Source organism: Alligator mississippiensis, chromosome 1 (assembly GCF_030867095.1).
Source record: "Alligator mississippiensis isolate rAllMis1 chromosome 1, rAllMis1, whole genome shotgun sequence".
Classification (NCBI taxonomy): domain Eukaryota; kingdom Metazoa; phylum Chordata; order Crocodylia; family Alligatoridae; genus Alligator; species Alligator mississippiensis.
The window spans coordinates 327,861,163-327,888,903 of record NC_081824.1 but is presented as its reverse complement, the minus strand read 5'-3'; the positions used below and the strand labels follow the sequence as shown (position 1 = coordinate 327,888,903).

Here is a 27,741-nt window from a genome sequence, read left to right as displayed (position 1 = left end):
TATTCTTTCTGTGACTTCTCATTGTTGATGACATTGTGATACTATGCTCACTCTGTCCTGCTTTTTACACATACACACACACACACACACACACACACACACACACACACACACACCATGTCACTGCACTGTGAATCTTAGGGTGCTGATTCGATACAGAGGAGGTTCGGCCCAAATCTCCAAATCCAAATTGAATCAGGAGACAAATAGAAAGGTCTGCATTGATTCAAAGCTCTCTGAATCGATTCAAAAAAAGATTTGGAGAGCTTAAGAGATTCGGGCAGTCCCCGCTTGCCGCCTCAGGGAGCTGGACCTGGACTCTGTGCTGGTAAGTAGGGGGCTGGAAGACGGGGGGGGGGGGACCTCCACCAGGCCCCATCTCCTGCCTGCTCCCCCAGCCCCAGCTTCCAGTTCTTTAAAAAAAAAAAAAAAAAAAATCCCTTCATTCACCTACTGCTGCCAGGTAGGAAGGCGATTCCCACTGCCCCTCACTGCCCTGCGCTGCATGGGGGGCTCTCTCACAAGCTCCCATCCCCCGCCCACTGTCCCAGACACGTTTGATAGCTGTCCCGCCCAGCCCCAGCTCCCAGTTCTTGAAAGACAGACAGACAGACTTTTAAGAGGCATTTATTCCAGGGAGGGTGACAAATCGGGGCCAGTAAACAGTATGTACAGGTTCGCCCGAACACCTGGGCCTCACGGACATGGTCCTGGGCTCACGGCCTGCAAGGCCTGCCCGTACACTCTAGACTAAAAACCATAGCGAGCCAAAGGTCTATTTACATATTTACATTTCCGCAAGTGGGGACACCCATGGGGAGCCTCAGGGCTCGACCCGCGTGAGGCAAAGTCCAAGGCCTCGGCCCGCTGGACGCGTGTCCACAGCTTGAGCAGCTGGGGGTGTTACAGGGCGAGAAGCAGGCGCCCCGCCTCGACTCGGCAGAACGCCCCCTCGAGGGCCCAGCGTTCCTTGAAGGTGAAAGAAAGAAAAACAGAAAGAAAGAAAGACTTTTTGACTTTTAAGAGACCTTTATTCCCGGGAGGGTGATGACTCGGAGCCAGTAAAGAGCATGTACAAGTACGCCCAAAGCTCTGGACCTCATGGACAAGGACTGGGCTCATGGCCTACAAGGCCTGCCCTTACACTCTAGACAAAAAAAAACAACCAACACAACGCACATAAGGACTATTTACAGTATTTACAGTTCTGCCAGCAGGGACACCCATGGAGGCCTCAAGGGTTGACCCGCACGAGCAAAAGTCCAGGGCCTCGGCCCGCTTGACGCGTCTCTGCGGCTTGAGCAGCCGGTGGCATCACAGTACGAGGATCAGGCGTCCCGCCTCGACCCGGCACAGCACCCCCTTGAGGGCCCAGCGCTCCTCAAAGGCGGGCACCGTCCGCTGGAGGACAGCGTGCTCAAATTCGAGCGAGAGGCGGGCCCGCACCAGCAGGCGGAAGAGCTGCAGGGCGTCGACCATCCCGGTGCCGGTGAGCTGGTTTCGCCGGCTCTTCAGGGTGGCCATCTTGGCCTGGCCCAGCAGGAAGTTGGCCAGGCTGACCGTGGCCCGCTTGGCCGCCCGGTACGGAAAGGAGTGGACATAGGCGTCTTTGGAGAAGTCCCGGCCCAGCACCCGAAGCAGTGCGCCCAGGGCGGCAAAGAGAGGCTGCAGCCGGGGGCAGTCGAGTAACGCGTGGAAAAGGTCCTCGTCCAGCACCCCTGGGCAGAAGGGGCAGGCCGCCAAGGCCGCTGGGTCCAGGTGACGCACAAAGGTGGCGGTGGCCAGGATGCCGTGCACGAGCCGCCACTGCAGGTCGCCGGTCTTCTTGGCGATGGGCACCTTATACAGCGTGCACCACACCGGGGTCCTGGGCCGCGCCAGGTGCCGCCGCCACACGGTGTCAGGGCGGCCGGCCAGCACCTGGGCGTGCCGGGTGCGCACCACCCACATGTAGAGGCCCTTGCGGGGCAGGGTGCCAAAAGGGCAGCCCGTGTTGCTGCTGGGGGGCACCGGGAGCCTGAGCAGCGTGTTGGGCCGCTCGGCCAGCTCGCCAGGTACTGCTGGGATGACGGGTAGCGGTGGGAAGGCGTCTTCTGCGGCGTCCGCGGCGGGGAAGGGCCGACGAGTCTGGAGATGGGCTTCCAGGGCGCTTGCTGCCTCCGTCGGGAGGGCGTCCCTAACGGCCCGCAGAAGCCGCCCCGCGGTGCAGACGGAGCGCATCGCCAGCCGGGCAGCCAGGGCCTCGGGTGACAGCCAGTCCGCCCGAGCGGGGTCCAGGAGGTGCTCCAGGCGGGTGGAGTGTGCCTCGACGAGAGCTGCCGTGAGGCTGGCGGAGGCCAGGCTCGGCACAACACGGTGCAGGGCCGGGTTGTGGACCAAGGGCTCTCGAAGGAGTTGCGGGAACCGCAGGTGCCTGGCCTGGGGACAGAGATGGAAGGCCGCCCGCCAGGCCCGCACCATGCTGCGGTAGAACGGGGGAAGGACCGCCCCGTTCAGGAAGGTGAGGTCCAGTTGAAACAGCTCCTGGTCAAGGCCGAGGCCCCCCACTCGCCGCAGGAATCGGCACGCCAGCTGTCGCCACGGGAGGTGGCCTTCGGTGTATAGGAGCCGCTGGAGGGCCTGCAGCCGATAGGCGGCCACCCTGCTGGCCAGATCGATCAGGCCCTGGCCCCCCTCGCCGGTGGGCAGGTAGAGGGCAGCTCGTGGGAGCCAGTGTCATCCGTCCCACAGGAAATCGACCAGGAGCCGCTGCAGTCTCTCCAGTAGCTCCGTCGGAGGGTCCAGCACCGCGCAGCGGTGCCACAGGGTCGCCGCCGCCAGGTTATTGATGACGAGGACGCGCCCCCGGTAGGAAAGGCTGGGCAGGCGCCAGCGCCACCGCTGCAGGCGGGCCTCCACTCCCTCCTCGAGGCCGTCCCAGTTGCGCGCCATGAAGGTCGTCGGCCCCAGGAACACGCCCAAGACCTTGAGTCCCTCGCGGCGCCAGGCGAGGCCCCCCGGCAAATCCGGCGGAGGCCTGCCAGTCCATGCGCCAAGCAGCAGAGTGTCACTCTTGCCCCAGTTGATGCGGGCGGAGGAGGCGCGCTTGTAGGCCCGCTGGCAATCTGCCAGAGCCCGCACGTCTTCCTGGGTGGCGAGGAAGATGGTGACATCGTCCGCATAGGCCGACAGCCGGAGACAAGGGGCAGCGGATGGGCCCGTGGCCGACGGCAGGGCCACCCCACTCAGGCGGCGGCGCAGCGCGTGTAACAGCAGCTCAATGGCCAGGACGTAGAGCATGCCCGACAGCGGACAGCCCTGGCGAATGCCCCTGCGCGCGGGGAACGGAGCGCAAAGCACCCCGTTCACCTTGAGCAGGCTGGAAATGTCCCGGTACGAGACCCAGAGGGCCGCGGTGAAGAGGGGCCCAAAGCCAAAGGCCTCCAGCGTGCGGAAGAGGTAGGCGTGGCCCACGCGGTCAAAGGCCTTCTCCTGGTCGAGAGAGAAGAGGCCGACGTCGAGGCCAAAGAGCTCGCTAGCCGTGAGCAGGTCCCGCAGCAGGAACAGGTTGTCTTGTATGGTCCTGCCCGGCACGCAGTAGCTCTGCTCAGGCCCGGTGAGAGAGGCCATGATCGCGCGGAGGCGGGTGGCCAGCGCTTTGGCCAGAATCTTGTAGTCTGCGCACAGCAGGGAGACCGGCTACCAGTTCTTCATGTAGCCCAGGTCTCCCTTCTGGGGCAGCAGGGTCAGCACCGCTCGGTGGCAACTGATCGGCAAGACGTTGTCGGCGAGGCTCTCCTGGAAAACGCGCAGGAGGCTGTGGCCGAGGAGAGGCCAGAAGGTCTTGTAGAAGTCGGCAGGCAGCCCGTCGAGGCCCGGGGCTTTGCCGGAGGCGAGGCCGGCTGTGGCGGCCGCCAGCTCTTCCAGGAACAAGTCCCGCTCCAGCTCGCCGGCCTCTAGGGCATCGAGACGTGGTAGGCCCTCGTGGAGTTCCCGCGTGGCCTCGGGGCACGACGGCTCGGCCGCAAACAGGTCGCGATAGAAGGCGACGGCACGTTCGCGGCCTTTGCCCGGCTCTGTAATGACCCGGCCCTCAGGAGTCTTGAGATGGTCCAAGACTTTGCTCGCTGCCCGCCGCCGCTCCAGGTCGAAAAAGAAGCGGGTCAGGGCGTCGGTTTCCACCAGCTCCTGGCAGCGGGCGCGGATCCTCGCGCCGCGGGCCGCGCTCTCCGCCAAGTCGCGCAGGCATTTCCTGCGGAGCCGGAGGCTCTCGCTCAGTGCTGCGTCGCTGCCAGCGGCCAGCAGAGCAGCCTCGAGCTCTGCCACGTCCTCCTCCAACTCCCGGATACGGCGGTGCGTCTCGCTTGCGGCCAGCTGGGTGTACTGCTGGCAGAAGGCTCGGGTCTGGACCTTGCCCACGTCCCACCACAGCTTCCAGGAGGAGTGGCTCGGTCTCGCAGCCTCCCACCTCCGCCAAAAGTGGGCAAAGCAGTCCCGGAAATAAGAGTCCTGGAGCAGACTAACGTTCAAACACCAATACGGTGCCCGTGCACAGGCTCTCCCCGGCAGGCTCAGTTCGCTGAAGGCCAGGCCGTCATCTGATAGACCCGAGGGAGCGATGCGGCTGCTGCGCAGGAGTGGCAGGTGGTGCCTGGTGATATAAAGGCGGTCGAGGCGAGCCATGGTGAGACCGCCGGCACTCATCTTGGCCCAGGTGTACTGGCGCGCATCGGGATGCAGGGCTCGCCAGACGTCCACGAGGTCTGCCCCCTCCAGGGCAGCTTGCAGCTTGCGAGCGGAGGGCAGGTGGGTCTCAGGCCCTGTGCGGTCGAGGCGCGGGGCAGTGGTGCAATTGAAATCGCCCCCGAGGAGGAGCAGGTCATCATCCTCGCTAGCGTCGCGCAGGAGGGCAGCCAAGCTCTCAAAGAAAGCGACCCTCTCCTGGCCATCGGAGGGCGCGTAGATGTTGACGAGCAGCAGACGGTGTTCCGCGAGGGTGACGCGGACGGTCAGCAGGCGGCCGGGGACGACCTCCCGCGGCACCGCCGCGTCAAGCTGCAGCTTCGGCGATAAGAGTGTCGCGACCCCCGCGCGGAGGTTGGTGCCGTGGCTCAGGAACACCTGTCCTCGCCAGGCAGCCCGCCAGGCCGCCTGGTTGAACCTGTCAGAGTGGGTCTCTTGTAGGAAGGCGACGGCCATCCTCTTCTGTCGCAGGAGCTCCAGGACAGCCTCGCGCTTCACCGCGTCTCGACAGCCGTTGACGTTGAAGGTGCCAATGGTTGTGGCTGCCATGGGTGTGGGTGTGGGAGAGGAGGAGCAAAGCAGAGTGCGGGTGGAAGAGCGAGCACCCAAGAGCAGAGCAAGGCAATACAGACAGGTCAGGGAAGGCCTACCGTGCCCTACTGTAGTCGAGGGACCCGCCCAGGCCCCACTCCACTCTCACCCTCTGGGCAAGCTTGTCCAGACGGTAGGCCATCTGACGTGTGCCCCGATCTTGCTGCATGAGCTTGACTGCCGCCCTGGCAGCCTTGACAAACACTTTGGGGTCCGCACACCACTGGGTGATGTGCCCCGCTACATTTTTCTGCCCCTTGGTTAGCTTCAGCAAGGACAGGAGTCCCCCATAGTCAGGAGGGACCCAGGGGGGCTCCGCCAGCTTGGGGTGGATGTTGCCTACGGAAGAGCGGCGAGGCCACACCCCCGGCGGGAGCTCGCCCGCAACTGCAGCGTCGACCCCCTCGATGTCCAGGCACATCAGCCGCCTCTCGTCGTCCGAGTCGAGGACCGGCTCCGCGAGGACATTCCCTGTCTTCTTGGGGGGGGAGGGGCCATCCCGCTCACGACGCCTCTTGCGAGACTCTGAGAGCTGGATCTCCATCTCGCTAACTTCCCCATCTGCTCCGGTAGGCTGGGGCTTGACCAAAGGGGCAGCGGGCTCTCCCGCCACCCCCGGGGCCAGGCCACCGGAAGAGAGACATTTGCCACTATCCCTGCTGCCGCCCGACTCCGGAGGCTGGGGGACAGGCGAGGGGAGGGGGACCCCTGAAGGCCCCTCCCCCCCCACCCGCTAAGTCTGCCTCGTCGGTGGCTACATCCGACGGGGCGGGTGGTGTGGCAGCCGGAGTGGGGTCCGGCTCTGTAGTGGGGGGGCCCTCGGCACTGGCCGAGGAGGGGTCTGTCAGGGATGGGGTGTCCTGAGAGGCCCCCCTCATCTCCCTCTCTTTGTCGGGTGGTTGGGAGGATGCCCGAGCCCCATCATCTGATGAGGTTCCAGCTCCGCAGTCCCCGGCCACCCCAGCCACTTCGGCCGGGGCAGGCAGGGGGCAAGGGGAAGCGTCCGCCCCTCCACCCGGTGGGGCTGCCGCACCAAGGGCAGGGGGCGCCACAGACGGGGGAGGGGGCGGTGGGGCCACGGTAGTAGCACCAGCCCCTCGGCTGGACGATGGCTTCCCACTGGAGACCCCGGTCCCCTGAGATGGAATGGGGGGGGAAGGAGGTCGGGAGGAAGAGCTCCCAGCCTCCCTGGGCCTGCCGCGTGCCCCAGAGGTCGACGCGCCGTCTCTCAGCGCTGCCGCAGGCGGCGATGGTCCGGCCGCCTTGCCCCGAGGGCACTGCGCGGCCAGGTGGGAGGAGCCCCTGCACTTGAAGCACGTGGTCTCTCCCACAGATAGATAGATAATGAACTGCCGCCCCTCGAGCGTTAGGCTCAGGGAGCGAGGCAGCGACTGGGGGCCCTCCTTGAGGAGCATGAAGACCTGCCTCCAAAAGGACAGGACGTGCTTGCCCTGAGGGTTCTTGTTTCCCATCGGCAGGCGGCGAAAAGGACTCGCAGGAACCCCATAGGCCTCGAGTCCCCTGGCCAGCTCCCGATCGGAAACGTGCGGTGGGACATTGGAAATCACCACCCTCACTGCCTGAGTCTCTAGGGGCGTGACAGGGTAGTGGATGCCCGCAATGTCCAGGCCCTCCACACACACCCTGCCAACCAAGGCGGGCTTGCTCAAATAGATCATCGGGACCGTGTTCACGCGCCCCGCGTAGCGGATGGTACGCCATCCCAGGAGGGCGGCCAGAGCCTCCACGCAAGCCTCGAGCCCCACATGGAGAGGGGCATGAACCCTCAGGCCATGAGACAGTGGGAGGTCCTGAGAGACATCCTCATGCCAGCTGCCAGGCGTAGGAGCCGCCATTCCTCGCCAGGACAGGGTTAAACTGCGAAGCGCAGCAAAAAAAAAAAAAAAAAAGCCTCAGGCTGACACGGGGGACTGGGACTGGGAGGGGGCTGAAAACGCCCCAAAATCGGCCTGAGGGGGGGCAGAGCAACCCCGCAGGGGCTCAGGGCAAGCCCCAAGGCAGGGGCAGATGGCAGGGACCAAGGGAAGGGGCCCTGGGGGAGGGAGGAAGCAGAAATCAAAGGGACAACTCAGGCGGGGGTGGGGGAGGGGCAGAGGCAAACGAGGCTGCCAGAGCCCAGGGGACAAAGGCTCAGAAAGTGGGGGGAAGGGGCAGGGAGGGGGTCCCCAGGGACAGGGTGGGGAGAGGCAAGGGTTTTTTTGGGGGGGGACAGGAAAAGGGGGACAGGGAGTGCGAGGCAACGAGCTGAAAGCACCTGAGCTGGAGGAGCTTAGAAGGGCTTCAGCTGTCGGCGGCCATCTTGAAAGAAAGAAAGAAGGAAAGAAAGAAAGACTTTGACTTTTGACTTTTTAACAACTTTATTTCACAAAAGATCAGGTACAGAAAGCAAAAAAACCATCAAACCACACCAAAGAGAAACCATTCCAGGACATTCAGAACATCACACCGTGACAAAAAAAAAAAATATGGAACGCTTCACGAATTTGCATGTCATCCTTGCGCAGGGGCCATGCTAATCTTCTCTGTATCGTTCCAATTTTATTATATGTGCTGCCGGAAAGAAAGAAAGAAAAGCCCTGCACTCACTGGCTGCTGCAGCGGCTGTCGGAGCTGTTGTGGGCTCGTAGCAGAGCCCTCACGCAGTGTGAGGTAGTGGGGGGCAGCAGGAATCTCTGAATCAGATTCGGATGAATCAATTCGGGACACTGATTCGAATCACCGAATTGAATCATTGTCCCGTGAATCGGCCGAATCCAAAGCAAATACTAGCCGCTTCACACAGGCCTAGCATTTTCTTCAAGATTGTTTCTTGTGTACACTTGCTTTGTCGAGCAGTGTTCTTCACTGTGGCGTCTTGGTTTATGAGCCACAGGGTTTGTGTTATAAAAAAGCCTTGCAGTGAAGTTTTTTTTAAACTTTGTTTTGAATATTTTCTTTCTACTTATATGCAAGTCTGATAATTTGTTTCATCAGTTCTTACAGAGCAAGTGCATCATCAGAAAATAAAACAGGTTTATTTCCCCTCTTTTAAATGAAAATTTCCATTTTTTGACAGCTTCTTTAAACTCAGTCATCTTATAAATTCCTATCTTCTTGTTACATGTCTTAAAAACTTTGTCTTCCAAGACTACTTTCTGTCTTCTCTTGGCCATGTCAAAAGTATTTTTAAATTTCATTTTCATGGGATTACCAAGTCTAAAATGGCAGGAGTCCCATGTAGCCTTTGCCTTTTCTATCATGTTCTTTATTTAGCTTTAAGTGAGTCTTAGGCAACATTAGAAATCATTGCATTTGGGGGTTTACATCTTAGTGGGTGCGTCTATATGAGATGCTTACTGTGCAGTAGTATGCTAGTCAAAAATTGCTAATAAACTACTGCATGGTAAGCATCACAAAAAAGTGTGCTGGCTCTACTGCACAGTAATTGTAGTTACTACGTATTTAGTTAGTACTTAAGCAAGTACTAAACTAAACATGCAGTAACTACTGCACATTAATGAACATGTAGACACGCCCAGTGAGTATCTGGTTTTAAACAGCCTTTTTGTACAGAATGGCTTTATGAGCAGTTAAGGGTGAAAACCAACTTTAATGAAAGTCAGTAATAATATTTTATCTGGATTCAATAGTCTTGATCTTGGCCTAGGAGAGTAGGAATGGATTTTTATTATAGGAGACGTTTCTAACTAACCCTGTTTATTATTAAGGTTGTCCAGTACTTTCATTATAAACCTTTGTTTTTTAATTGCTTATGACTTTGCTAAATTAAAACCATTTATTGTGAAATTTCCAATGATATCTGTTCTGGGCTGACTTTTTTTTCCTTTGTTTTTGAAAATTTAACTGGAAAGTTTTCAGCCATTTCTGAGAACAGGGCTTACTTTTTTGTTTAGCCCACCACATCTGTTCTGGTGACGTGTCTTCCCCCCTCCACCCCATCTTCAAGTTTTAGGTGTCAGCACTTCACATTTGGCAAGGTTTTTGTTTATTTGCTTTTGTTTATTTTGCCACCCCTAGGAAAATCCATCCAGATTTGGCAAAGCTATAAGGCTTTAGAATACTGCAGTCCACATTTGTTTAGTAGAGACTTGCTAGAGCTTAACAACTAGATTCTAGAAAGAGTGTGTCTCATTGAGCATGCCTGAGCCTCTTACAGCTCCCAGTGCTAACTGGACTATGCAGCTGTCATCCCCCACAGGACAAAAGAACAGTCTCTGTCTCATTAAAGTTAATACTGCTTCTGCAGCTACACATGTATCAACATGCCTCCCCCCACCATTGAGTGACTGATTATGCTGTAGTCCAAAATTACAGCGGCAAAGCTGGACTTCCTCTCCAATGCACTGATTCTCTGCCAGGGTACTGGGGCATCCTGGGGTGCCACCAGGTCCTTTGAATGGTGCTGTGAAGTTGGAGGAGATAAGCTGATAAGCTAAGTAGTTAATCACAGGCTTTGGCTTCCCCTTCCCCCCTCCTTTCCCCCCCCACACTGCTGGGGTGGGGGGGTTTGACATTTGTGCCACTTAATTCACAAATGTTATGGTCCCTCAGGTGCAGTGAGAGTGCCCTGAGTCCAAACAGGTGGATAACCGGTGCTCTTATCCCTGTTCCCAGCTGGGTTGGGCTTAACATGGCATACTTTGCAGGGGGAGGGGACAAACATTCAGTCTCTACTGGCATAGAGTGAAGAAGCAGTCTGATTTGAGCAGAGGAAACAAAAGCCTGACCAGTTGTCTGTGGGCAGAAAGGGGGACACTGAGATAAAATCTCTTCATATTTGGTAAGAGATAAAAGCTCTTCATACTTTACCTCACTGGACAAGGAGAATGGGACCAGGGGCCAGATCAGTGGAATGAGTGTGAGAACAAGACAGATCTGACAAGGAGCTTAAAATGCAGGAAAAGAATACAGTCTAGCCTGGCAAAGAGACTAACCTTGTAGGGGGCCAAGAGTGGAGACAGATTGGATGAGGCATTGAGAGAGGCAGGCTAGAAGCCAGAGTTGTAGGGACAGTGAGAGAAGGAGATAAGGACCAAAGGGGTGGAATAAAAGTGTGACTGGATGATCAAAGACTGGGACAAGGTGTGGGGAGGGCAAGATTGATGCTGAGACATCAAGTCCATTGGTGGATGTGGCAGAAATGCCACCGTCGGTGCCCCTCTCCAGAGATCTGTCTCAGCCAGCCTGAGAGGCTGCTGTTGAATCCCTTAGGGCGGGGATCTCCCCCCTTGTCTGCATGACAAAAGCCTGGTGCCTGGGAGGCAATGCTCTGGTCACCTGGGCGGGGGGGGGGGGGGGGGAAGCCCGGCCCTGCGCGTGGGCCCAGGTAGCCAGAGATGCTTGGGAGATGGGTCGGTTTGTAGCCAGTATTGGCAGCTTCGATTGGACTGGGCTGCTGAGGTCAGAGGAGTTATTTAAGGGCCCGGGCCAGGAAGAAGGCAGCGATTAGCCATGCGGTCATCCAGGTGAATCTGAACCTGGCTCTCTCCTCATCACCGCATGCTCCAAGAGTGCCCTGCCTCCAGAGGAAACTCCAACCACCTCTGGATGATGCGAGTGAGTAAGCTACTAGAGATCCGATTAGATATTTAGCTTCAGTAACTCAGATGCGTGTTTAAACGGCTACATCAGCCACCCTGGTTTGCTCTATGGGATTCCTTTGATATTCCTCTGATATTTCTATGATACTGCTCTACCTTTGACCCTGTTTCCGCCCTACCCCTGTAATCAATAAAGTGCTCCTTTGTGACCGGTGTGGGAGACTTATTGAGGGGTGGGTCTAAATTATGCCGAGGAGGCCCCTTAGGTCTGCAGACTAAGGGAGGCTTTCCTAAATAGCCCCTGACTTGGGGAAGTGCCCCAAGTGCTGGTATTAGGTCTAGTACCTATTGGACGATCAGGCCTGCGTTTTCCAAGGTGCGCAGAGCCAGAAGTGAGTCCAGAGCCTTGGATGGTGGCAGCGGGAACCCCAGGCTAGCGGGTGTGCTCCAGGGAAGGGGTTGGCCGGATGGGAGGCACCCCAAGGGAGGCACTCAGAGCCTGGAAGGTGGTTGGGCGCAGGGAGGTGGGCAGCTCAATGCAGGAGCGCCCCCTACTGGCCCGCCACAGTGGAGACTGGGACTCGTTGGAAGGAAACTGTCACTTGGAAGAGAAGCTTGAATAGTAGACCCTTAAGATTAGCTAGGGGAGGAGAGTGAGACTGTGCTGAGGAGCCAGGGGTGAGGAAGTGACAGGTTAGAAGCAGTGAGGTAAAATGGGTCAAGCTAAGGGAGAAATGGGCAAGAGAGTCTGTGCTAGAAAGACTTTCCTCTGAGCTTGGGATGGAACCCAGGATTCTGGAATGTCATTAATGCCAGCAAATATCTGTGGAAGCTATTAGAAAATGACCAAATGCATGGAACATGCACTTACGATCATCAACACCCTGTTCTGCCAGAAAAACAGGTACAAGACATCATGGCAGTCCCCGTGATTTCAGTATTAGCGCTTGATTGACTACATTATCACTCTTGCCTGGGATCGCAAAGATGTCCGCATCAGTTGAGCTAATGCTAGTAGCTGATGATTGCTGGACTGATCACCACTCATCTGCTTGATTATGTCACTGAAACTGTCTCCCACACAATGGCTGCAGCACAAGCAATATCAGCGGAAGTTCAGTGTTGAAAGGCTTAAGGACCCAATTGAGTGAGAGCTTTTCCATCAGTGCTTCAGTGAAAAACAACAATGGGAGAATGTTGGCAGCGCTTTGGGTGCCTTAAAGTCCACTGTCATCACCTGCAAAGAGACACTTTGGTTCTCTACCAGGAAACACCAAGACTGGTTTGATGAACATGACTGGGAGATCCAAGAGTTGATCAACTGCAAGCTCCATGCCTTTTGTGCTTGGCAGAATGCCACCAATTCCAAGCAAAAAAAATTGAATCATCAACAGGCAGAGAATAAGGCAAAGACCCAAAAGAGGACCTGCAATATGAAGAACAGGCAGTGAGAAGACAAGGCAAAGAAGATTCAACAACTTGCTGATGTCCATGATATGCGTGGTTTCTTTAGTACCACCAAATCCATCTCTGGCTTACCCCCTTGAGACCTAAGGAGAAGACCTGATCAAGAGAAGGGGAGCCATCAACACCTATTGAAAGGAGCATGTTGAAGATATTTTCAGTCAAGACTCTGTTGTTGATGAGTGTTCTCAACTCCATCCCGCAACACCCAGTCAGAGACTGTCTTGGAATCTCTCCAACCCTTGATGAGGTGAGGAAAGCCATCAAGCAGATGAAGAATGACATGGCATCTGGAGTAGATGGAATCCCTGCTGAAATCTTCAATCGGGGGGAGAGGAACTTGCATCACAGATCCATGCCCTCATTTTAAGGATCTAGAATGATGAAGAAATCCCAGATAATCTCAGGAACACCATGATCGTACCAGGATTCAAGAAAGGATTCAGGTTTGACTGTGAATTACAGAGGGATTACCTACCTACCTCCCTACCTACAAGAACCCTCCTGCATAGTCTCCTTCCATTTGCTGAAGAGCTTCTCCTGGAATCTCAGTGTGGGTTAGGGCATCAGAGGCACAACTGACAGAATATTCACAGCTTGCCAGCTGCAGGAGAAATGCTGGGTACAATATAAACCTCTCTATATGACCTTCTTTGACTTCACGAAAGTCTTCAACTTTGTCAGCCAAGAAGTGCTGTGGAGGATCCTTCTGATGTATGAATGCCCCCCAAAATTCATTACCACGTGTTACCTGTTCTGTGACTGTGCCAGCGGTGGTTCTTAGTAATTGATTTATCACAAATCTTTTTGAAGTTAGGACTGGAGTTAAGCAGGGCTGCATCATCGCTCCAACACTCTTCTCAGTATTCTCTACTGTGATGCTACATCTGACCATCAACAAACCTCCAGTACGAGTGGAGCTAAATTAACAAATGGAGGGTAAACTGTTTAATCTCAGCCAACTCTGAGCCAAAACCAAGACCACCCTGACCTCAATCATTGAGCTCCAGTACACTAGTGATGCTGTAACGTATGCTCACTCAGAAGTAAATCTTTAGGCAACTATTGGCATCTTTACCAAGGCATACAAGAAAATGGGACTGATGCTTAACATTCAGAAGACTGAGGTCCTCCACCAACAAACTCCTAATGAGCAGTCCCTAGCTTCAGTAATTCAGATTCATGGTGGGAATCTGGACAATGTTGAGTATTTCCTGTACCTTGGAAGCCATCTCTTGCAGAAGGCTGACATTGACAAAGAAATCCAACATTGCTTCAAATGTGCAAGTCCAGCCTTCAGATGCCAGAGGAAATGGGTGTTTGAAGATCACAATATCAGATTAAAAAACAAGCTCATGGTTTATCAAGTAGTTGTGATCTCTCCCTTGCTGTACAGAGCTGATGTGGACAATGGACAAGAGATACCTCAGGTTGGTGGAGAAGTACCATCAACGATACCTGTGAAAGAGCCTTTGAATCCAGTGGGAAGACAGATGTACCAACATTAGCATCATCTTGCAAGCAAATGCTACAAGCATCGAGGCAATGATCATCTGACATCAACTTCTCTTGGCTCTCTGCCTCATCTAGATATCTGACTCCAGACTTCCAACGCAAGTTTTATTTTCCCAGCTTAGTCAAGGTGGAAGCTCAAGAGGAGGGCAGAGAAAGTGCTTCAAGGACATCCTCAAGGCTAACTTGAAAAAATGCAACATAACCATCAAGTGTTGGGAGACTATCATTCAGGGCTGCCCCAAATGGAGGAAGAGTCTGTTGCAAGAATCTCAGTACTTTGAAGCCTTGCAACAACAACAGAAGAAGGAACAGTTGGAATGGCAGAAATTGTGTGTCACGGACCAACCTAGAATTCAGAATCACCTGTGGAAACGTGCCTGAGTTTCAGTAGAACCTGTGAATCCTGGATTGGCATTGTCAGCTGTCTTCAAACCCACAAATAAGAGAGTCATGGAAGACAATCATCCTTGACTGGAAAGGATTGCCAGTGATGATGACTACATACAGTACACAGTATGGGGGATGGAGCTCACTTTCTCCTCATTGTTTTAATACAGCCCAGCATCTTGTTTATTACATGTTATTCAAACCCAGCTATGGAGACAAAATTACTAATTTTTTTCATAGCCTCTTCTGTGACATTCAGCAGTATTAATTTGGTTTATCTTCATAGCCTTCCAGCGACATACATTGGACTAGTGTTATCCCCATTTATTCCCAGGTAGAGAACTCTGGCACAGAGATTAAAGACTGAAGTTTCCATTAATTTTATATGCTTAACTTAAAATGTCTAGGACTTAACTTTTCAGAGCATTGTATTCATTGAAAACAGTCTCCACTGACTTTGGTTGCAGTTGTGTGTCCTTAGTGCTTCCTCAGATCAAACATCAAGAAAATGAGAAACACTGTGACCATCTATGAAATGGCCATGAGATTATTCTGTCTCCATTCAGTCCCTTGCCTTATATCCTACATGCATTATATCCTACGTGCTGACCCTGTGCACTGGCCCTGGTCGTTGACCAGCCCTGGGCACTGACCATATCTGACCCATGGGGCAAAGTTATCCGCCTGTGGAAATCCAGTTTTCTCATGTATGATGTAAGCTCCAAATTTCACCATATGGTTTTTTTGAAAAATTTGTAGGCTATATACAAGAAAATAAGGCGGTATAAGTTTCCAACTTATGATGCATTCCCTCTTTGGTAAGATATAGCTGCTCCAAGTAGAAATTATTGACATAGGTCACTTGGACTGCCGTAGTAGCAGAAAGGTAGAAAAAATCAAACTGAATTGTGAGAGCTATATCTTTTTTTGCTGAACACAGTCATTTTCCTTCTGTCATTTAGTCTAATGTCATTTAGTCTAATCATGTCAGAACCTTAAACCAGTGCTTCCAATCCTTAACATTCAATGAGTGAATAACCATTAAGCATGATAACTTTTGAGTGCTTTTTATTGTTTGTAGTTTAAAAACTCATACTTTTCACTTTTCTGACAATCGAGAAAGTGGATGTTAAACTTTTTAAAACAGAAGCTGAGATTCTTATTTTTATGACTTCTGGAGCTGGGGCTATTAGGAAGAAACACCAGATATAGTGAGACTTGCAATATCATTACAATTAGTAGTTTCTAAGTGCTTTTCTTAGTGTTTGCTGGTAACAAGCCTTCAGGTATGCTGTCAAGCTGACTGTGGTTTTAGACATGGAGCACCTAAATCCCTCTTCATTGGCTCTGAGGCATCAAGGTGAGCCATCTATAAATAGATTTCCCCCTGAAGGAAATAGAGCTAACTACTCTTTTTAAGTTGGAGAGAAATATTATCTGATCTTGATATAGGATGCAACTTTCGCTTTCCGAATTCCAGACCCAAAGATCCAAAATATGTTAGATGATCTTGAAATATCCTGGGACAGTCATCTGGTTTCAGACTAGCATTGAGATCTGTATGTTAATGGAGAAAAGGCATTTTTGTCATGGACATTGATAACTAAGAGAAAGAATGCCCTGATGGTGCTGGTTTTAAGCTGGATATATATTAGAGCTTCCTAACAATAAAACTTCAGACTACAGAAATATTGTCCTAGGAAAACTGAGAGTCCCTTCACTAGAAACTTCTAAGATAAGAACAGAGTCCTAAAAATTTGTTGTTAAAAGCAATGCTACATTTGTCTAGTTGACACTGCCCCCTAATTCGCCTTTACCATTTGTGATATTGTTATCTAAGTTGGTTTTAAAGTTAAGGCTATTTTTATTACATCCACGTACTGTTTAAAGTTCATGTTTATGTTGGATGAGCTCTGTATCAGCAGATTAAAATCCTGAAACTTGTCAGTTCTGGAGAACCCGTTTTATTGTCAGTTTTATAGTTCTTAGTGTATAGGCATCCAAACAAGTCACTGGGAGAAACTAGTATATGCACTTATAGCTTGTCAGTTCTTCTGTGGTACCTGCCTTGATACCCACTCTTAACACTGTGGTAAATGCAAGGTAATTTATCATTACACTTGCATCCCGCATTTGCTGCAGGGTCAGAGCCTGCACATGGGCAATAAACTGGCTTACCTCATGATAACTTGATTATGTGCCTACCTTTCCTGTTTTGAATATTGAATGTTTTGCTAGTTCAAAGCAATGTATCATCTTATTCATACAAATAAAGGGACACATTTAGCAAGAGTAGGAAATATAGCCTGAGTATTCTTTTTATTTTTTTAGGGGTAGTTGTATAATTAACTTATGAATTTGCCTACCTTTTGTTAATAGAATTGATCGGAAGATGTCAAGTGCTCATACAAACTATAAACTGGATGAAGCTCAAGCTATAATGAATGAACTCCGAAGCATAAAGAAAGCTATATGTATGGGTGAAAAAGAAAGGCAGGACCTCATGCAGGTAAGAAACTTGCTTCTGGATGAATAGCTGTAGAAAGGTAGTTGTCTTCCTTGATTCCCCTATTTTTTTTGTTTGTTGGCAGCAGAAGAATTTCCATGTTGTTCTGATTTAGTTTGCCAATGTCAGACACTGTAGAGACACTGACCTTCTCTGAAACTTTCCTGTTTTACTTTATCTTTTTAAGTCAGATTGATCCATCTTCTGTTTTACCTTAGCAGCTAGAGGTGCCATGCTGGTTCTATGTTGTACTAGTTTATGTAGCTGGAATGTAATCTGATAGGATGGTGAAAAACCTCTTATTCCTGTGTCACAGATTCCTCCAGGAGAGTGCTTGCTCCTAATCTCTGGCTTTGTCTGGTCTCTGAGTCCCCCTGACTCCAGGCCAGGCATGGCTTCTAGAGTAGGGGAGAGCCCTAAGTCCTTCCAACTCAGAGACCTTGGCCATTTGGTTTCTGACCCTCCCCGGCTCTCTTGCAGCCCTTCCTCAGAGAACTACCTTCTAGTTTACCTTCTTGGACAGGGACTTTACCTTTCTCAGTAGGGAAAGGAGGAGTACAGTTCAGGTTTTAAGCATCAAAGCAACCAGATCCTCTTCAGTATTTGAGGAATAGGTCACCCAACAAGAAGATCTCCTGCCCCCTTAAAAGGGTTAAGCAGCTCCCCCAACCCCAGTTCAGTGCACAGAACCCTAAATACCTCAAGGGTACTCTTCCTTCCCCAGTCCACACAGTCCAAAGTATACCAAAGTAGCGTGCCATCCCCTTGCTTTACACTGTCTGTAGCTCATAGGCCAGCACCTGCTTTTTAGGTGTGATGCTTATCTCGATCTCCTTCCCTTAATGCCCATGGAGTGTTTCCTTCTAGGAATGAGTATCAAGCCCACCTGAAACTTCAACAATTCCTATTCAACGCTATTCAGTTCTTTGCTGAAGGCGCCTCTCTTCACCTCTGGCAACTCTGGGACCCAACAGGGATTCCATTAATCTTTCTTTCCCCATGTACGAGCTAGTCAGGGAAACCTGAAGCATACAAAATTATTGCAGCATGAATACATTTAAACCATAAATATTACAACAAACAACATAGCCTCCCTTGTTATAATGGGACAGACTGGGGCTCCACTTAAGCTTAACTGCCCGAGTTTTTACCCAGCTTCTTGAGTGTATTTACAGCCTGCCCCGCATTCTGTGCTGCTATGGCTACTACTGTTGGTTCTTGGGCTAGTTAGTTCACAGCTGGTACAGGGATGCCTGCATGAGCCTCAGTCACATCAGTGACTGCAGCATAGACTTAAAAGTTTGTGTAAACCTGGAAAAATGACAAGGTTGTCTGTTAAATGAGTGTTAGAACTGTCAGAGGTAAAAGACAGTGTCTTGGTTGTCTAACATTTAGGAGCTAATAAATTAAAATGATTTTTCCAGTATGTTTTTTCTGTCTCTCAGAAGTAGCCTCATGGTGGTGTTCTGCTAACTCTTTTGTTAAATATTGTGGGTAGTTTGTAATTTACATTATCATGCATTCCCATAGTTATACAATTATTCAGTCTCTGAAGTATTACCCAAAGGTCAGTTGATGGACTACAAAACTTTGTTCAGCTAGAAAGAACAGTGGAGTCACTATTAAAACTTTCAGTCTTGGCAACTTTCAACATATTTGGTATTTTGTGTTTGCCAGTTTTTAAAATGGGCCTTCTGCAGGCCTTGGCTAGTTTAAAAAAAAAAAAAATTATTAAGGCAGTTCTTCCTGGATGCATTGATGCACATTTTGGGAAACTAAATGGTAATCTACAAACTTGTGTGAGAATGGTCTTGTATAATTTCAACTACTGAACTTATTTTAACCTACCAACTAGATGTTTTTTTTTGTTCTCAGTCTAAACCTAGCAACACTATGTCTAGCTGAAAACTTTTAAAGTCTTTAGAATTCCATATTTTAAAGAAGTCTGAAGAACAATAGTAGTGGCCCCAAAGGGGTATTTCCAAAAATTTAGGCTGTGCAAGATCAAGCACCATGGACTGAAATGACTCATTTGGCAAGCCTGGAATAGAAAACACACAAAATGAATGAGAGATTTCGAGAGTTACTTGCCCTTTTTTCTTGGGTCTCTGTGACCGACAGGAATTTATATCGTTACAGTTTTATATTATTGCCAGTTTGTTTTTATCATTTCATAGTATTTAATGTTAATGTATTCTACATTTATTTGTTATGCCATCCATCTTTATATATACCTTACAATTCCAACAGATTTTCATCCTTTAACTAGTAGATGTATTCTATATATTTCCAACAGTTTAGTCACAAATCTTTCTTTGTGTTTTCTTTTTCCTGATGCTTCTTGTATCATCTCTATTCACTTAACATAGAGCCAGTATAAAGTCTATTTAAATGTTTCCTTAAATAGGTCAGAGTTTGATTGTGCTTACAGACCTATGAGTTGTAGAGTCGGTTTGACCATGCAACCATTAAAATTTAAAATTACTGCTAACAGGACAAGAGAAAAAAATATTTGTTTGTGTTACTGGAAACCATTTTTAGAAAAACTGCAGTTTAGAGGTTTTGGAAATATTGTGTAAACACTTGGCAGATCATTCCAAAAAAAAAAAAAAGGAAAGAGGAAATTTTGTACTGTTGCTTTAATCTAAATCTGTCTGGCGTAGGCAGTAGACCTAAACATAGAGGTGACTCAGTCTTGTGTAGGTGCTTGGAAAAATTGTAGCTGTTGTAGAATATGGTAATTGGATCAAGATATATGTGGGAGACAAGTTTGAGGAAGGAAGAAGTGGTCAGGATTAAACTGGGTGCTGTGGTTACAAAAAATGCCAAATATATGGTGTCACTGCTCCAGCAAGATAGGTGAATGTTTATACAAGTTTGAGTAATCAAGGTGTGTGGTTAGACTGCTGAGAGTGTACAAGCATGGTTTTTCCCCTTTTCCTTGTTTTAATATATGTTCCGGCATGTGTATTAATATTATTGTCATCTTTGGGAGCAAGAAAAAATTTGCTTAATGTAGGTGGGGGATCTATTAACCAATACTGTGGAAGCTCTGTTTTCATCTATCCTAAAATGCAGAATTTTTATGTGATCGTCCCATACCAAATAGATACACACTTCAAAGGTAAAGCTAAGAGTAGATTAGCAATAGAGTGTCAGAATTAATTTCTCTGGCTTTCAGTTGCTTAGTGATTTGTGATTTCAGATTTAACCCCAGAAAATGATTTTTTTGTAATTTGTCTAGGATTCATTTAGGACTACCTGGCTTTACACCAACCAGGGGATTGTGCAGATTCAGGTGCACAGTGAATCTTCTGTTGTGAGGCTCTTGATACTTCCTAAAATGTTTTCAGCAAACAGTTCAACCAGTTAGTAGGGGTGCACCGATAGGCATTTTTGGGGCCAATGGTGATAGCCGATATTTAAGGAGGCATATCAGCTGATACCTATCTGATTTCTGATGCAGGTATCTCTAGCTGGTAAGTCCAGTGTGGTGAGCGGGAAGGGGCATGGGGGGGACAGATCAATGCCCCCTACAGTGAGGGAGGGTGCAGGGGCAGACGTTGCCCAGGTGGGAGGAGGGAGACGGAGCCGTGGCTCCTGGAGAGGGTTGACACCACTGCTTGCAAACCCCAGATTTGCATGGGGTGGGCTACAGCCGGGGCTGTGTGGGGCTGTTCTTGGTGGGGGCTGGGCTTGGAGTGGGCGCTGGTGGTGCTGGAGGGATGCAGCATCCTCCCAGCACCACCAGCACTCACTCTGAGCCCAGCCTCCACCAAGAAGAGTCCTGTGCAGATTTGGGGGAGACCCTCCTGGGGTGTAAGCAGCAGTGAGAGCGTGCCCTCCCCCCCCCCCCCAAACGACCTGTGGCTTTGTCCTGTGCCTGCCTCGTCCCATTTCCGTCCTTCTCACTTGCCTGGTTGCCTGCCCCTGCCCCCTCCATCACTGTGGGGGACATTGATCTGCCCCCCCTCCCATGCCCCTTCCCTCCCCCCTCCCTTTCCACCACAACAGATTTACCAGGTGGAGGCAGCTCTCTACGCTGCCGGCTCTGCTCCTCTCTGCCTGAGTGCTGCATTACGGCTGTGCCTAGCACGGGCATTTATCAGCCAAATTATCAGCCCCATCGGGCTGATATCTGATATAGCCAGTTTCTTTATATCGGTACTGATCTGATATCAGACCGATGTATCGGTACATATCTACCACTTAGGTGTGCTGAGTAAATGATTTTAGGTTTGTATGTTTTTATAGGTAGGACCCCTTTTGACTTTATAGCGATCTCGCCAAGACTTGCACCGTAAACACAGAGCATGGAGCATAGCTATTTATGGCCACAGACTTAGAGCTATGGCTCAGAGTGACACCAGGCACTGATAGCCTTCTTGGCCTGGCCCCTTAGGTCTGTAGGTAGTCCCCAGGAAGTAAAGCCAGTGTCTCCCTGTACTCACGTAGGGAGCCAAAAACAGCCAAAGCCATGTGTCTAATCTAGAGACTTACTAGGAGTAGTTAGAGGTAGAACAGTTCATAAAGCTTGTTTTTACAGTGCAGCAGAACTCAATTATAGAACTCAATGATCTGCAGGGGTCCCTTCTGACCCTAATATCTATGAATCTATTAACCTTAATTTTTAATAAAATTTGTTGATAACTTATCGTTTGGTAATATTTAGGAAAACTATTTATTTTTAATGTAATCACAGTGAAGGATGCTGTGGCTTCCCTCGTGCATATCAGATTACACAATGTTACTTTTTAGCATGGCAAAGATTGGTTGCAGAAGATCCATAATCTAAGAAACAAATTACAAAATTCAAAACAGATCATTTTAGAGTCTGTAAAATGGATCTTTCTTTTAAACAAAACCAACAACCCCAATACACCCGAGTGTCAAGTCTGAATGATCACTTCCGTAGCTTTCTTCCATTAATTAACATCTATGAAAGTTAAACCTTTGGCAGATAGCATTTTATTTGAACATGTCTTAAATTACCTTTACTTTCACAATCTGTTCTGTTCCACATATTTCACAATGCTGCTTCTTCCTCAGCCTAAATTATGAAACCTTTCTGCATGTATGAACCTTGCATAGTGAAGGCCAGGGATTAAACCAGCTGTGATTTAGGTTGAAACAGTGGGAAATATTTTTCAGGTCGGGTAGAGGATTGGCCATCACCATAGAACGCAACTCCCTTTGAAAGGTGAGAAGGGACAAGTGAAGCACAGCCTGATCTGCTGTCTGTCCTTCATCAGTATGGCTGCTGACAAATTGAAGATCAGAGTTACCCACATGGAAATTGAAGGTTCCATAGGTTCCCCCCCCCCCCCCCCCCCGAAATATGCAGTCGTCTTCAATTTAAGTTGTTTTAATATATGCCTATCTATGCCAAAAGTTTTCCTTTGATAAAAACTGTCACAGAAGAAATTACAATCAATTTTACTTTTCACAGATTTCTTCTCCATTAAAGTCCTGTCATGCTTCAGTTAAATGTTGGTTGTGCTACTTTTTTGTTTTTTATGTTCTGCTATTACTCACTTTTTTTTTTGCCTAATGTTCTTTTTTAGAGCTTGGCTAAACTAACAGATGGATTCCGAAATAGCTGTTGTATTACGGACTCTCTGCAGGACCTCCAGCAGAATTCTAGTTCGCTCAGTGACTCCTGTTTACCTCAACAACACTATGATGCTTGTTCTCAAACTGACATTACTGGAGAGGTATGTGTTCCAATGTAAGATGTTAGCTGTAAAAAATAAGCTGTTTTTGTCTTGGTGGCACATGACTGTGGCTCATTTTTCATTGTAATCTGAAGAATTTTTAGCTGTATGTTTAGAAGAACACTGAAGAGAAAAGGCTTTACCCTGCTCAAAGAAATCCATTTTGGTTTAACAATGTGCAGATAACATTCAGTCGTGACATATGTTTGGTTCGTATACTTGAGTATGATAAAGCCCTCTGAAACGTGCTCACAGATCAGTGTAGAGAGAAATCGATTTCTTGGTTTCCTCAACTTGGGCTCAGAAGATCACTTTCCCCCACCATCATGTTTGATGGACAGATTGCAGAGTTGACTGGGGAATACTTCTCAAAGAAGCGTTCAGAAGCCTACTAAGTCTATAGGTTGCATTAACAGTATTCATTATTCTTCTTATTTTGGTTCATTCTTTGTGTCCACTTTCACTTGCCATTATCAGTTTGATAAATCTGATGACTAGAAAGAAAGATAGAGATTTGTAAAGAAAATGTTCCTATTGGACCATGAGGAATTTGAGAAAACTGAGCTTGCGCTAAACCACATATCACATGAATGAATGGAATAGTCATAGTGGGGAATTGGGAAGCCACATAATCCTTATATACCCATAGGTAAGTAGGTATTTCTTGGGAATACTCATTGAATATCATCCCAGGCTATTCTTGAAAACTGTATTCTTAAGTTTCTGTTAGAGTTTTTGTTAGAAACTTTGCATATAATTATATAGGAATAATGTGTGAGACACATGCGGATTGTATCTGCTACACGTGTGATGGTGGACACTGACAAGCAGTGTACAAAGGGTCTAAAGCTTAGTGGATTTGAGGGTGTGCATAGGCTATAGGCATAAAGTCAAACGTGGCAGGGAGAGAGGAGTGGGGTTTACAGAGGAGATTGCTTCAGCTTAGGTTGTAGCACGGTGAGAATGCTATATCTTTTGATTCTGGAAGTAGATACAGCTCACTGAATAAAACTTTTGACTGTAATTTATTTCTAGGGAAATTTTTAAATCAGGTTTTGATTCCAGGACTTAAGTTGTTGGGTAACAGCTCAACATTCAGAGAACATTATTTTTAAAAGATGAAAACCCCAATAAGGTTTTATTGACCTTTCCATAAACTAGCCACATTAAGCAATTTTATATATTGCAATCTTTTGATACATCACATTCTTTACCTTTTCAACTTGGACTGAAGGGAACCTTGGCAGTCAAACTAGTTTATTTTTTACAAACTCTGAGCTCTTAATTTCCAGGAAGGAAATTTACTGAGCACAGTAGTTTTACGTAGACAGTACCTTTAGGTATTTTATCAAAACCTGATTTTTGTATGTTAAGAATCTGAAAGGTTCTTTTGAAGAAATATTCTTAAAAATATTGACAATTTTTTAGTAAATTGGAGAGTTGGGAAGACTTTTTTTCTTTTAAAATGTTTTGTTTTTTTTTTAATTTAAATGCTTCTTCCTCACCCCATTTCTTTCTCTTCTCGGTCCTCAACACCCTAAAAGTTTGGTTTTGATGATAAAACAAGGCTTGTGGACAAAGTAAGACTGAACTGGCAATATGAAGAAGCCAAAAAGAGGTAAGTAAATTTAAGCTTTTGTTTGTATTCTTTGTAACTAAGTTTTAGATATGTATTTAGATCCAGGTATCTATATCCATTTCAGGGCTTATGTTGAAGCAGTTTTAGAAAGGTTAATTAACTGAATTTGTTTTTGGCAGTGGAGGCTTAATTTTATGTTTATGCTATCATTAAAATTAGTTTGCAGAAGAAAATCCAGATGTATCAGTAGCCATATATAAACAAGGAGTCATAGTGGTTTAACTAAAGATGTTTTAAATTGATTTTGTTGGTGTGTTAAGTGTCATAAAACAATTTAAACCTGACTTATCTCTCCAGTGTGTGTAAGTAAATAACAGTGACATGCCAAACCTATAGTAAAAATGGTTCAAGCCTTGTAATGCAATAAGATGAATGCAAATCAGCTTTAATTTTTATAAGCCTTGTCATTCAGCTATAAATTATTATGTTCATTAACAAGGGACATTTTTGTCTTAAAATATTTAAAAATTGGTTCATCCTTCACTAATTCCTTCACTCTAATCCATTTGTTTTAATGCTTTGATTATGCTTTGGCTCTGTAAAAATAAACGGGAATCTTTCCTGGAGTATATATGTTATCAAGATAATTGTTTACTAATTTCAGTTTTTAGTGCCAGACTTGCAACTTCAGTGTACTCAGATTGTGTGCTCATTTACAGCTCTGCAACTTGAATGAAACACAGTTGTCAATGATTAAGGATGCTATTGTGTATCTGTTAATTTGAGAAGCCGGAGCTGGTAGATCTCTCTGTTATGGCCCTTGACAGTTATAAGACCCTGTTATTTATAAGAATGAGGTTAGAGAAAAATAATCACTTTTCTCATTTGTTGAAGAATTCTACTTTTTTTTTTTTTTTTTAAAAAGCTGTACTGCCTTCATGCTTTGAATTAAGCATATAAAATTTGGTAAGGGAGGCTGCCTTTGTGTTAGAGAGCATCTTTTGCTATCCTTGGGAAATCTGCAGAGTTATAAGGCTATAATAATCATAGTTGTCACATGCTTTCTAGACACTTGAGGGATCTAACAGTCCAACCATGCCAGTGACCCATGTTGAGGTTCCATAATGCATCAGATCAGTGAGCCACATGATGCCACATGATGGACTTTTCCCCACCTATTGTATTTTTTTTAAACGTAGGGCATTAAACACACCATTGTGTTCAAAGAACATTTTTCAAGTTGTAAAGTGATCGCTAATTGGAAAATGACTAAGCCTATGTAATGGAGATGCCTGTGCAGTCCTTATTCAGTGTTTTTGTATATTTTGTTTAAAGCTCTTCATTATATTGTGTGAGGGCCCCATGGGTAGGTCTGCCCCTTGACAGGTGGTTGCCATCCTGGGACGGGAAGTTCTGCCCTGTAACCCCTGACCTTTGCCACCAGAAGTCCCTTCCCTTGCCCCTGGAAGTACTCATTTCAGCAAGGGCTTTTGCCATCTCAGAACCAGAAAAGTACCAAATTATATTCTAAAAAGTGAACATCTAAAACATCTGTTAATTCGATTTAAAAAATATTTTTCCCCTGGTTTACATGTGCTTCTGTAGTGTACATAGAGGTGATTGTATATAAAATATAATATATTATTATATATAATAGCTTAACATGAAGTCTTACTCTTGTATATTGTGCGGGGATAGGTTTGTGGGGGGCTGTGGGTATGTTGGGTGTGGGTGTGTTGGGTGTGGATAGGTGTGGGGGGTGTGGGTGAGGGAGCGTGTGTGTGTGGATATGTGGTGTGTAGGTGGGTATGGGGTTTGTGGGGGGAAGGGTTGCTGGGGTGTGAGGGGGTGTGGGTGTCTGCATGTATGGCAGTGTGAGGGGGAGTGGGTATACATGTAAGGTGGGATGTCTGTGTGGGACTTGCCCTATGAACATGAACACACACACACTGGGAGCCACATGGTGTGTAGCAGGACAGGGGCAGGAAGGCAGGGAAATGGCTGGGGGTGGGATGTTGCTGGGCTCCTGCCGTCTGCTGCCAGCTCCCCCTGGGTCCTACTGTTCCTGGATCTTGTTGTCTTTGACAGGAAGCCAGGAGCAGATAAATATTTTTAAATTTTTTTAGGGCTCCCGAGGGCTGGATAGAATGGCCTGGCGGGCCATTTTCGGGCCACGGGCTGTATTTTGCCCACCCCTGCCTTACAGCCACTCCCAAACGACCGGTCTAAGTTAGAACACAAAACATCCCAGCAACCACTTTAACTCACTTTTCCCCCTCTCCAGGTGACAGCACTGCCAGGCCACCCCTGACTCTGATTCTCTCTGTCCTAGTAGTGCATGGCCTACCTGCAGTTCTCCCCTCACCAGACTGAGCTGGCAGGAGCTCCTCTCTTGGCAAGGTCCAGAGCTACATCCTCTTCCTGCCCCAGCAACCCAGGTTTATATCCCCTGGGCCCTTCCCCCATTCTGTCAGATGTTCTCCTGACTGGCTGCAGGTGTGACCAGACCCTTGGGCATGTCTACATGTGCAGTTAATTTGTAGCAGTAAACTCTGGTACATATCATGCTGGAGTTTATTGCTCTTGGGCACCACATTTGAATGTGTGCCTGGGACCACAACACATTAAGCCGGGTCACAACAGCCCAGGCTGGCAGGGGACCCGGGGGGTCAGCCTGCCAGCCCGGGGTTGCTCAGACCTGGCTCAGCATGCTACGGTGGGGTGGCTGGGGCATGAGGGTGCTTCAGTGCAGGGCTAGCTGGCAGGCTCCTATCAGTGTCTATGCATCTGTTACTGCACAGGAAATAACTGCAGTAGGATAGTACTTATATTTACAAGGAGAGGGGGGAAAAGTACTAACCTATGGCGGCAATTATTAGTTTACTGCAGCTTAATAGCGCTGCATGTGTAGATGTGAAGGTTTTACTGTGGAGCTGATTAGGCTGCTCTGCAGTAAATGTCTGGTGTAAATGTGCTCCTTAAGCAGCAGCTTACTGCCTAGGCTGCAGTTGCTCTCTTTCTGCCTTCCCCCTACAGCTGACCCCTGTTACATTGTGTGGGGCTCTTTCTGCTGCAGTTTCTACCTTAAAGTAACAGGAGCCCTCTGGCTCTCTGTTATAGGGCCCTCATCTCTGGAGTTTCTCAAGGACACCTGAGCACAGAGGAAAGCACCAATTGGCAGGCCACCTGGGGACCATATCAACCCAAGAGCTTTCCCTCTGAACCTCCCCCCTTATTCTAGGATTGCCTTAAAGTTTCCAGGCCCAAAGTCTCCTAATTTTTTCTCCCAGGTCAGATTGGAACTCTTCCACCCTTACATCTTGCTGCTCCTGATACAGCAGTGCTGGCAGGTCATCTGTGTACTTTATTCAGGCTGTCAGAGACTCCCTGGAGTTGTGAGGAACAAAGCCTCGGATGCTGGAGCGTTATGTGTAATTGTACAGGCATTCCACATAGTGATGGAAAACATTGCACTGCTAAGAAGCTCCTCTTTGAAAGAGGTAATATTTTGTGGAGGTTTTGCCATGGTTTAAGTGCTACAGACTAGAGGTGCACTGGTATATCAGTTGCATATCAGATCAACACCAATAAAAGGAAAATTAACGTTATCGGCTATCAACTTTTCTTGGTTGGTGTAGCCAATAATGTCACCAATAAATGCTGCGTGCATGCATGTGGCCAAGAATGCAGCTTGGCACCTTG

At 48.4% G+C, this 27,741-nt stretch overlaps 1 protein-coding gene and 1 non-coding gene across 4 annotated transcripts in view; one reads left to right on the top strand and one right to left on the bottom strand.

Moving 5' to 3' along the window:
• WWC3 (WWC family member 3) overlaps window positions 1–27,741 on the top strand; it is a 183,232-nt gene that overhangs the window by 87,967 nt on the left and 67,524 nt on the right. For all 3 annotated transcript variants that reach the window (XM_059720925.1, XM_019495020.2, XM_059720926.1), the window contains 3 exons: window positions 16,620–16,749; window positions 22,311–22,460; window positions 24,005–24,078. In XM_059720925.1, coding sequence (XP_059576908.1) covers window positions 16,620–16,749; window positions 22,311–22,460; window positions 24,005–24,078 — 354 coding nt within the window. The remainder of the gene's footprint in view (window positions 1–16,619; window positions 16,750–22,310; window positions 22,461–24,004; window positions 24,079–27,741) is intronic.
• On the bottom strand, window positions 7,794–7,898 carry LOC132247998 (U6 spliceosomal RNA). The gene has a single exon (XR_009459358.1). It is a non-coding gene; the product is annotated as a U6 spliceosomal RNA (small nuclear RNA).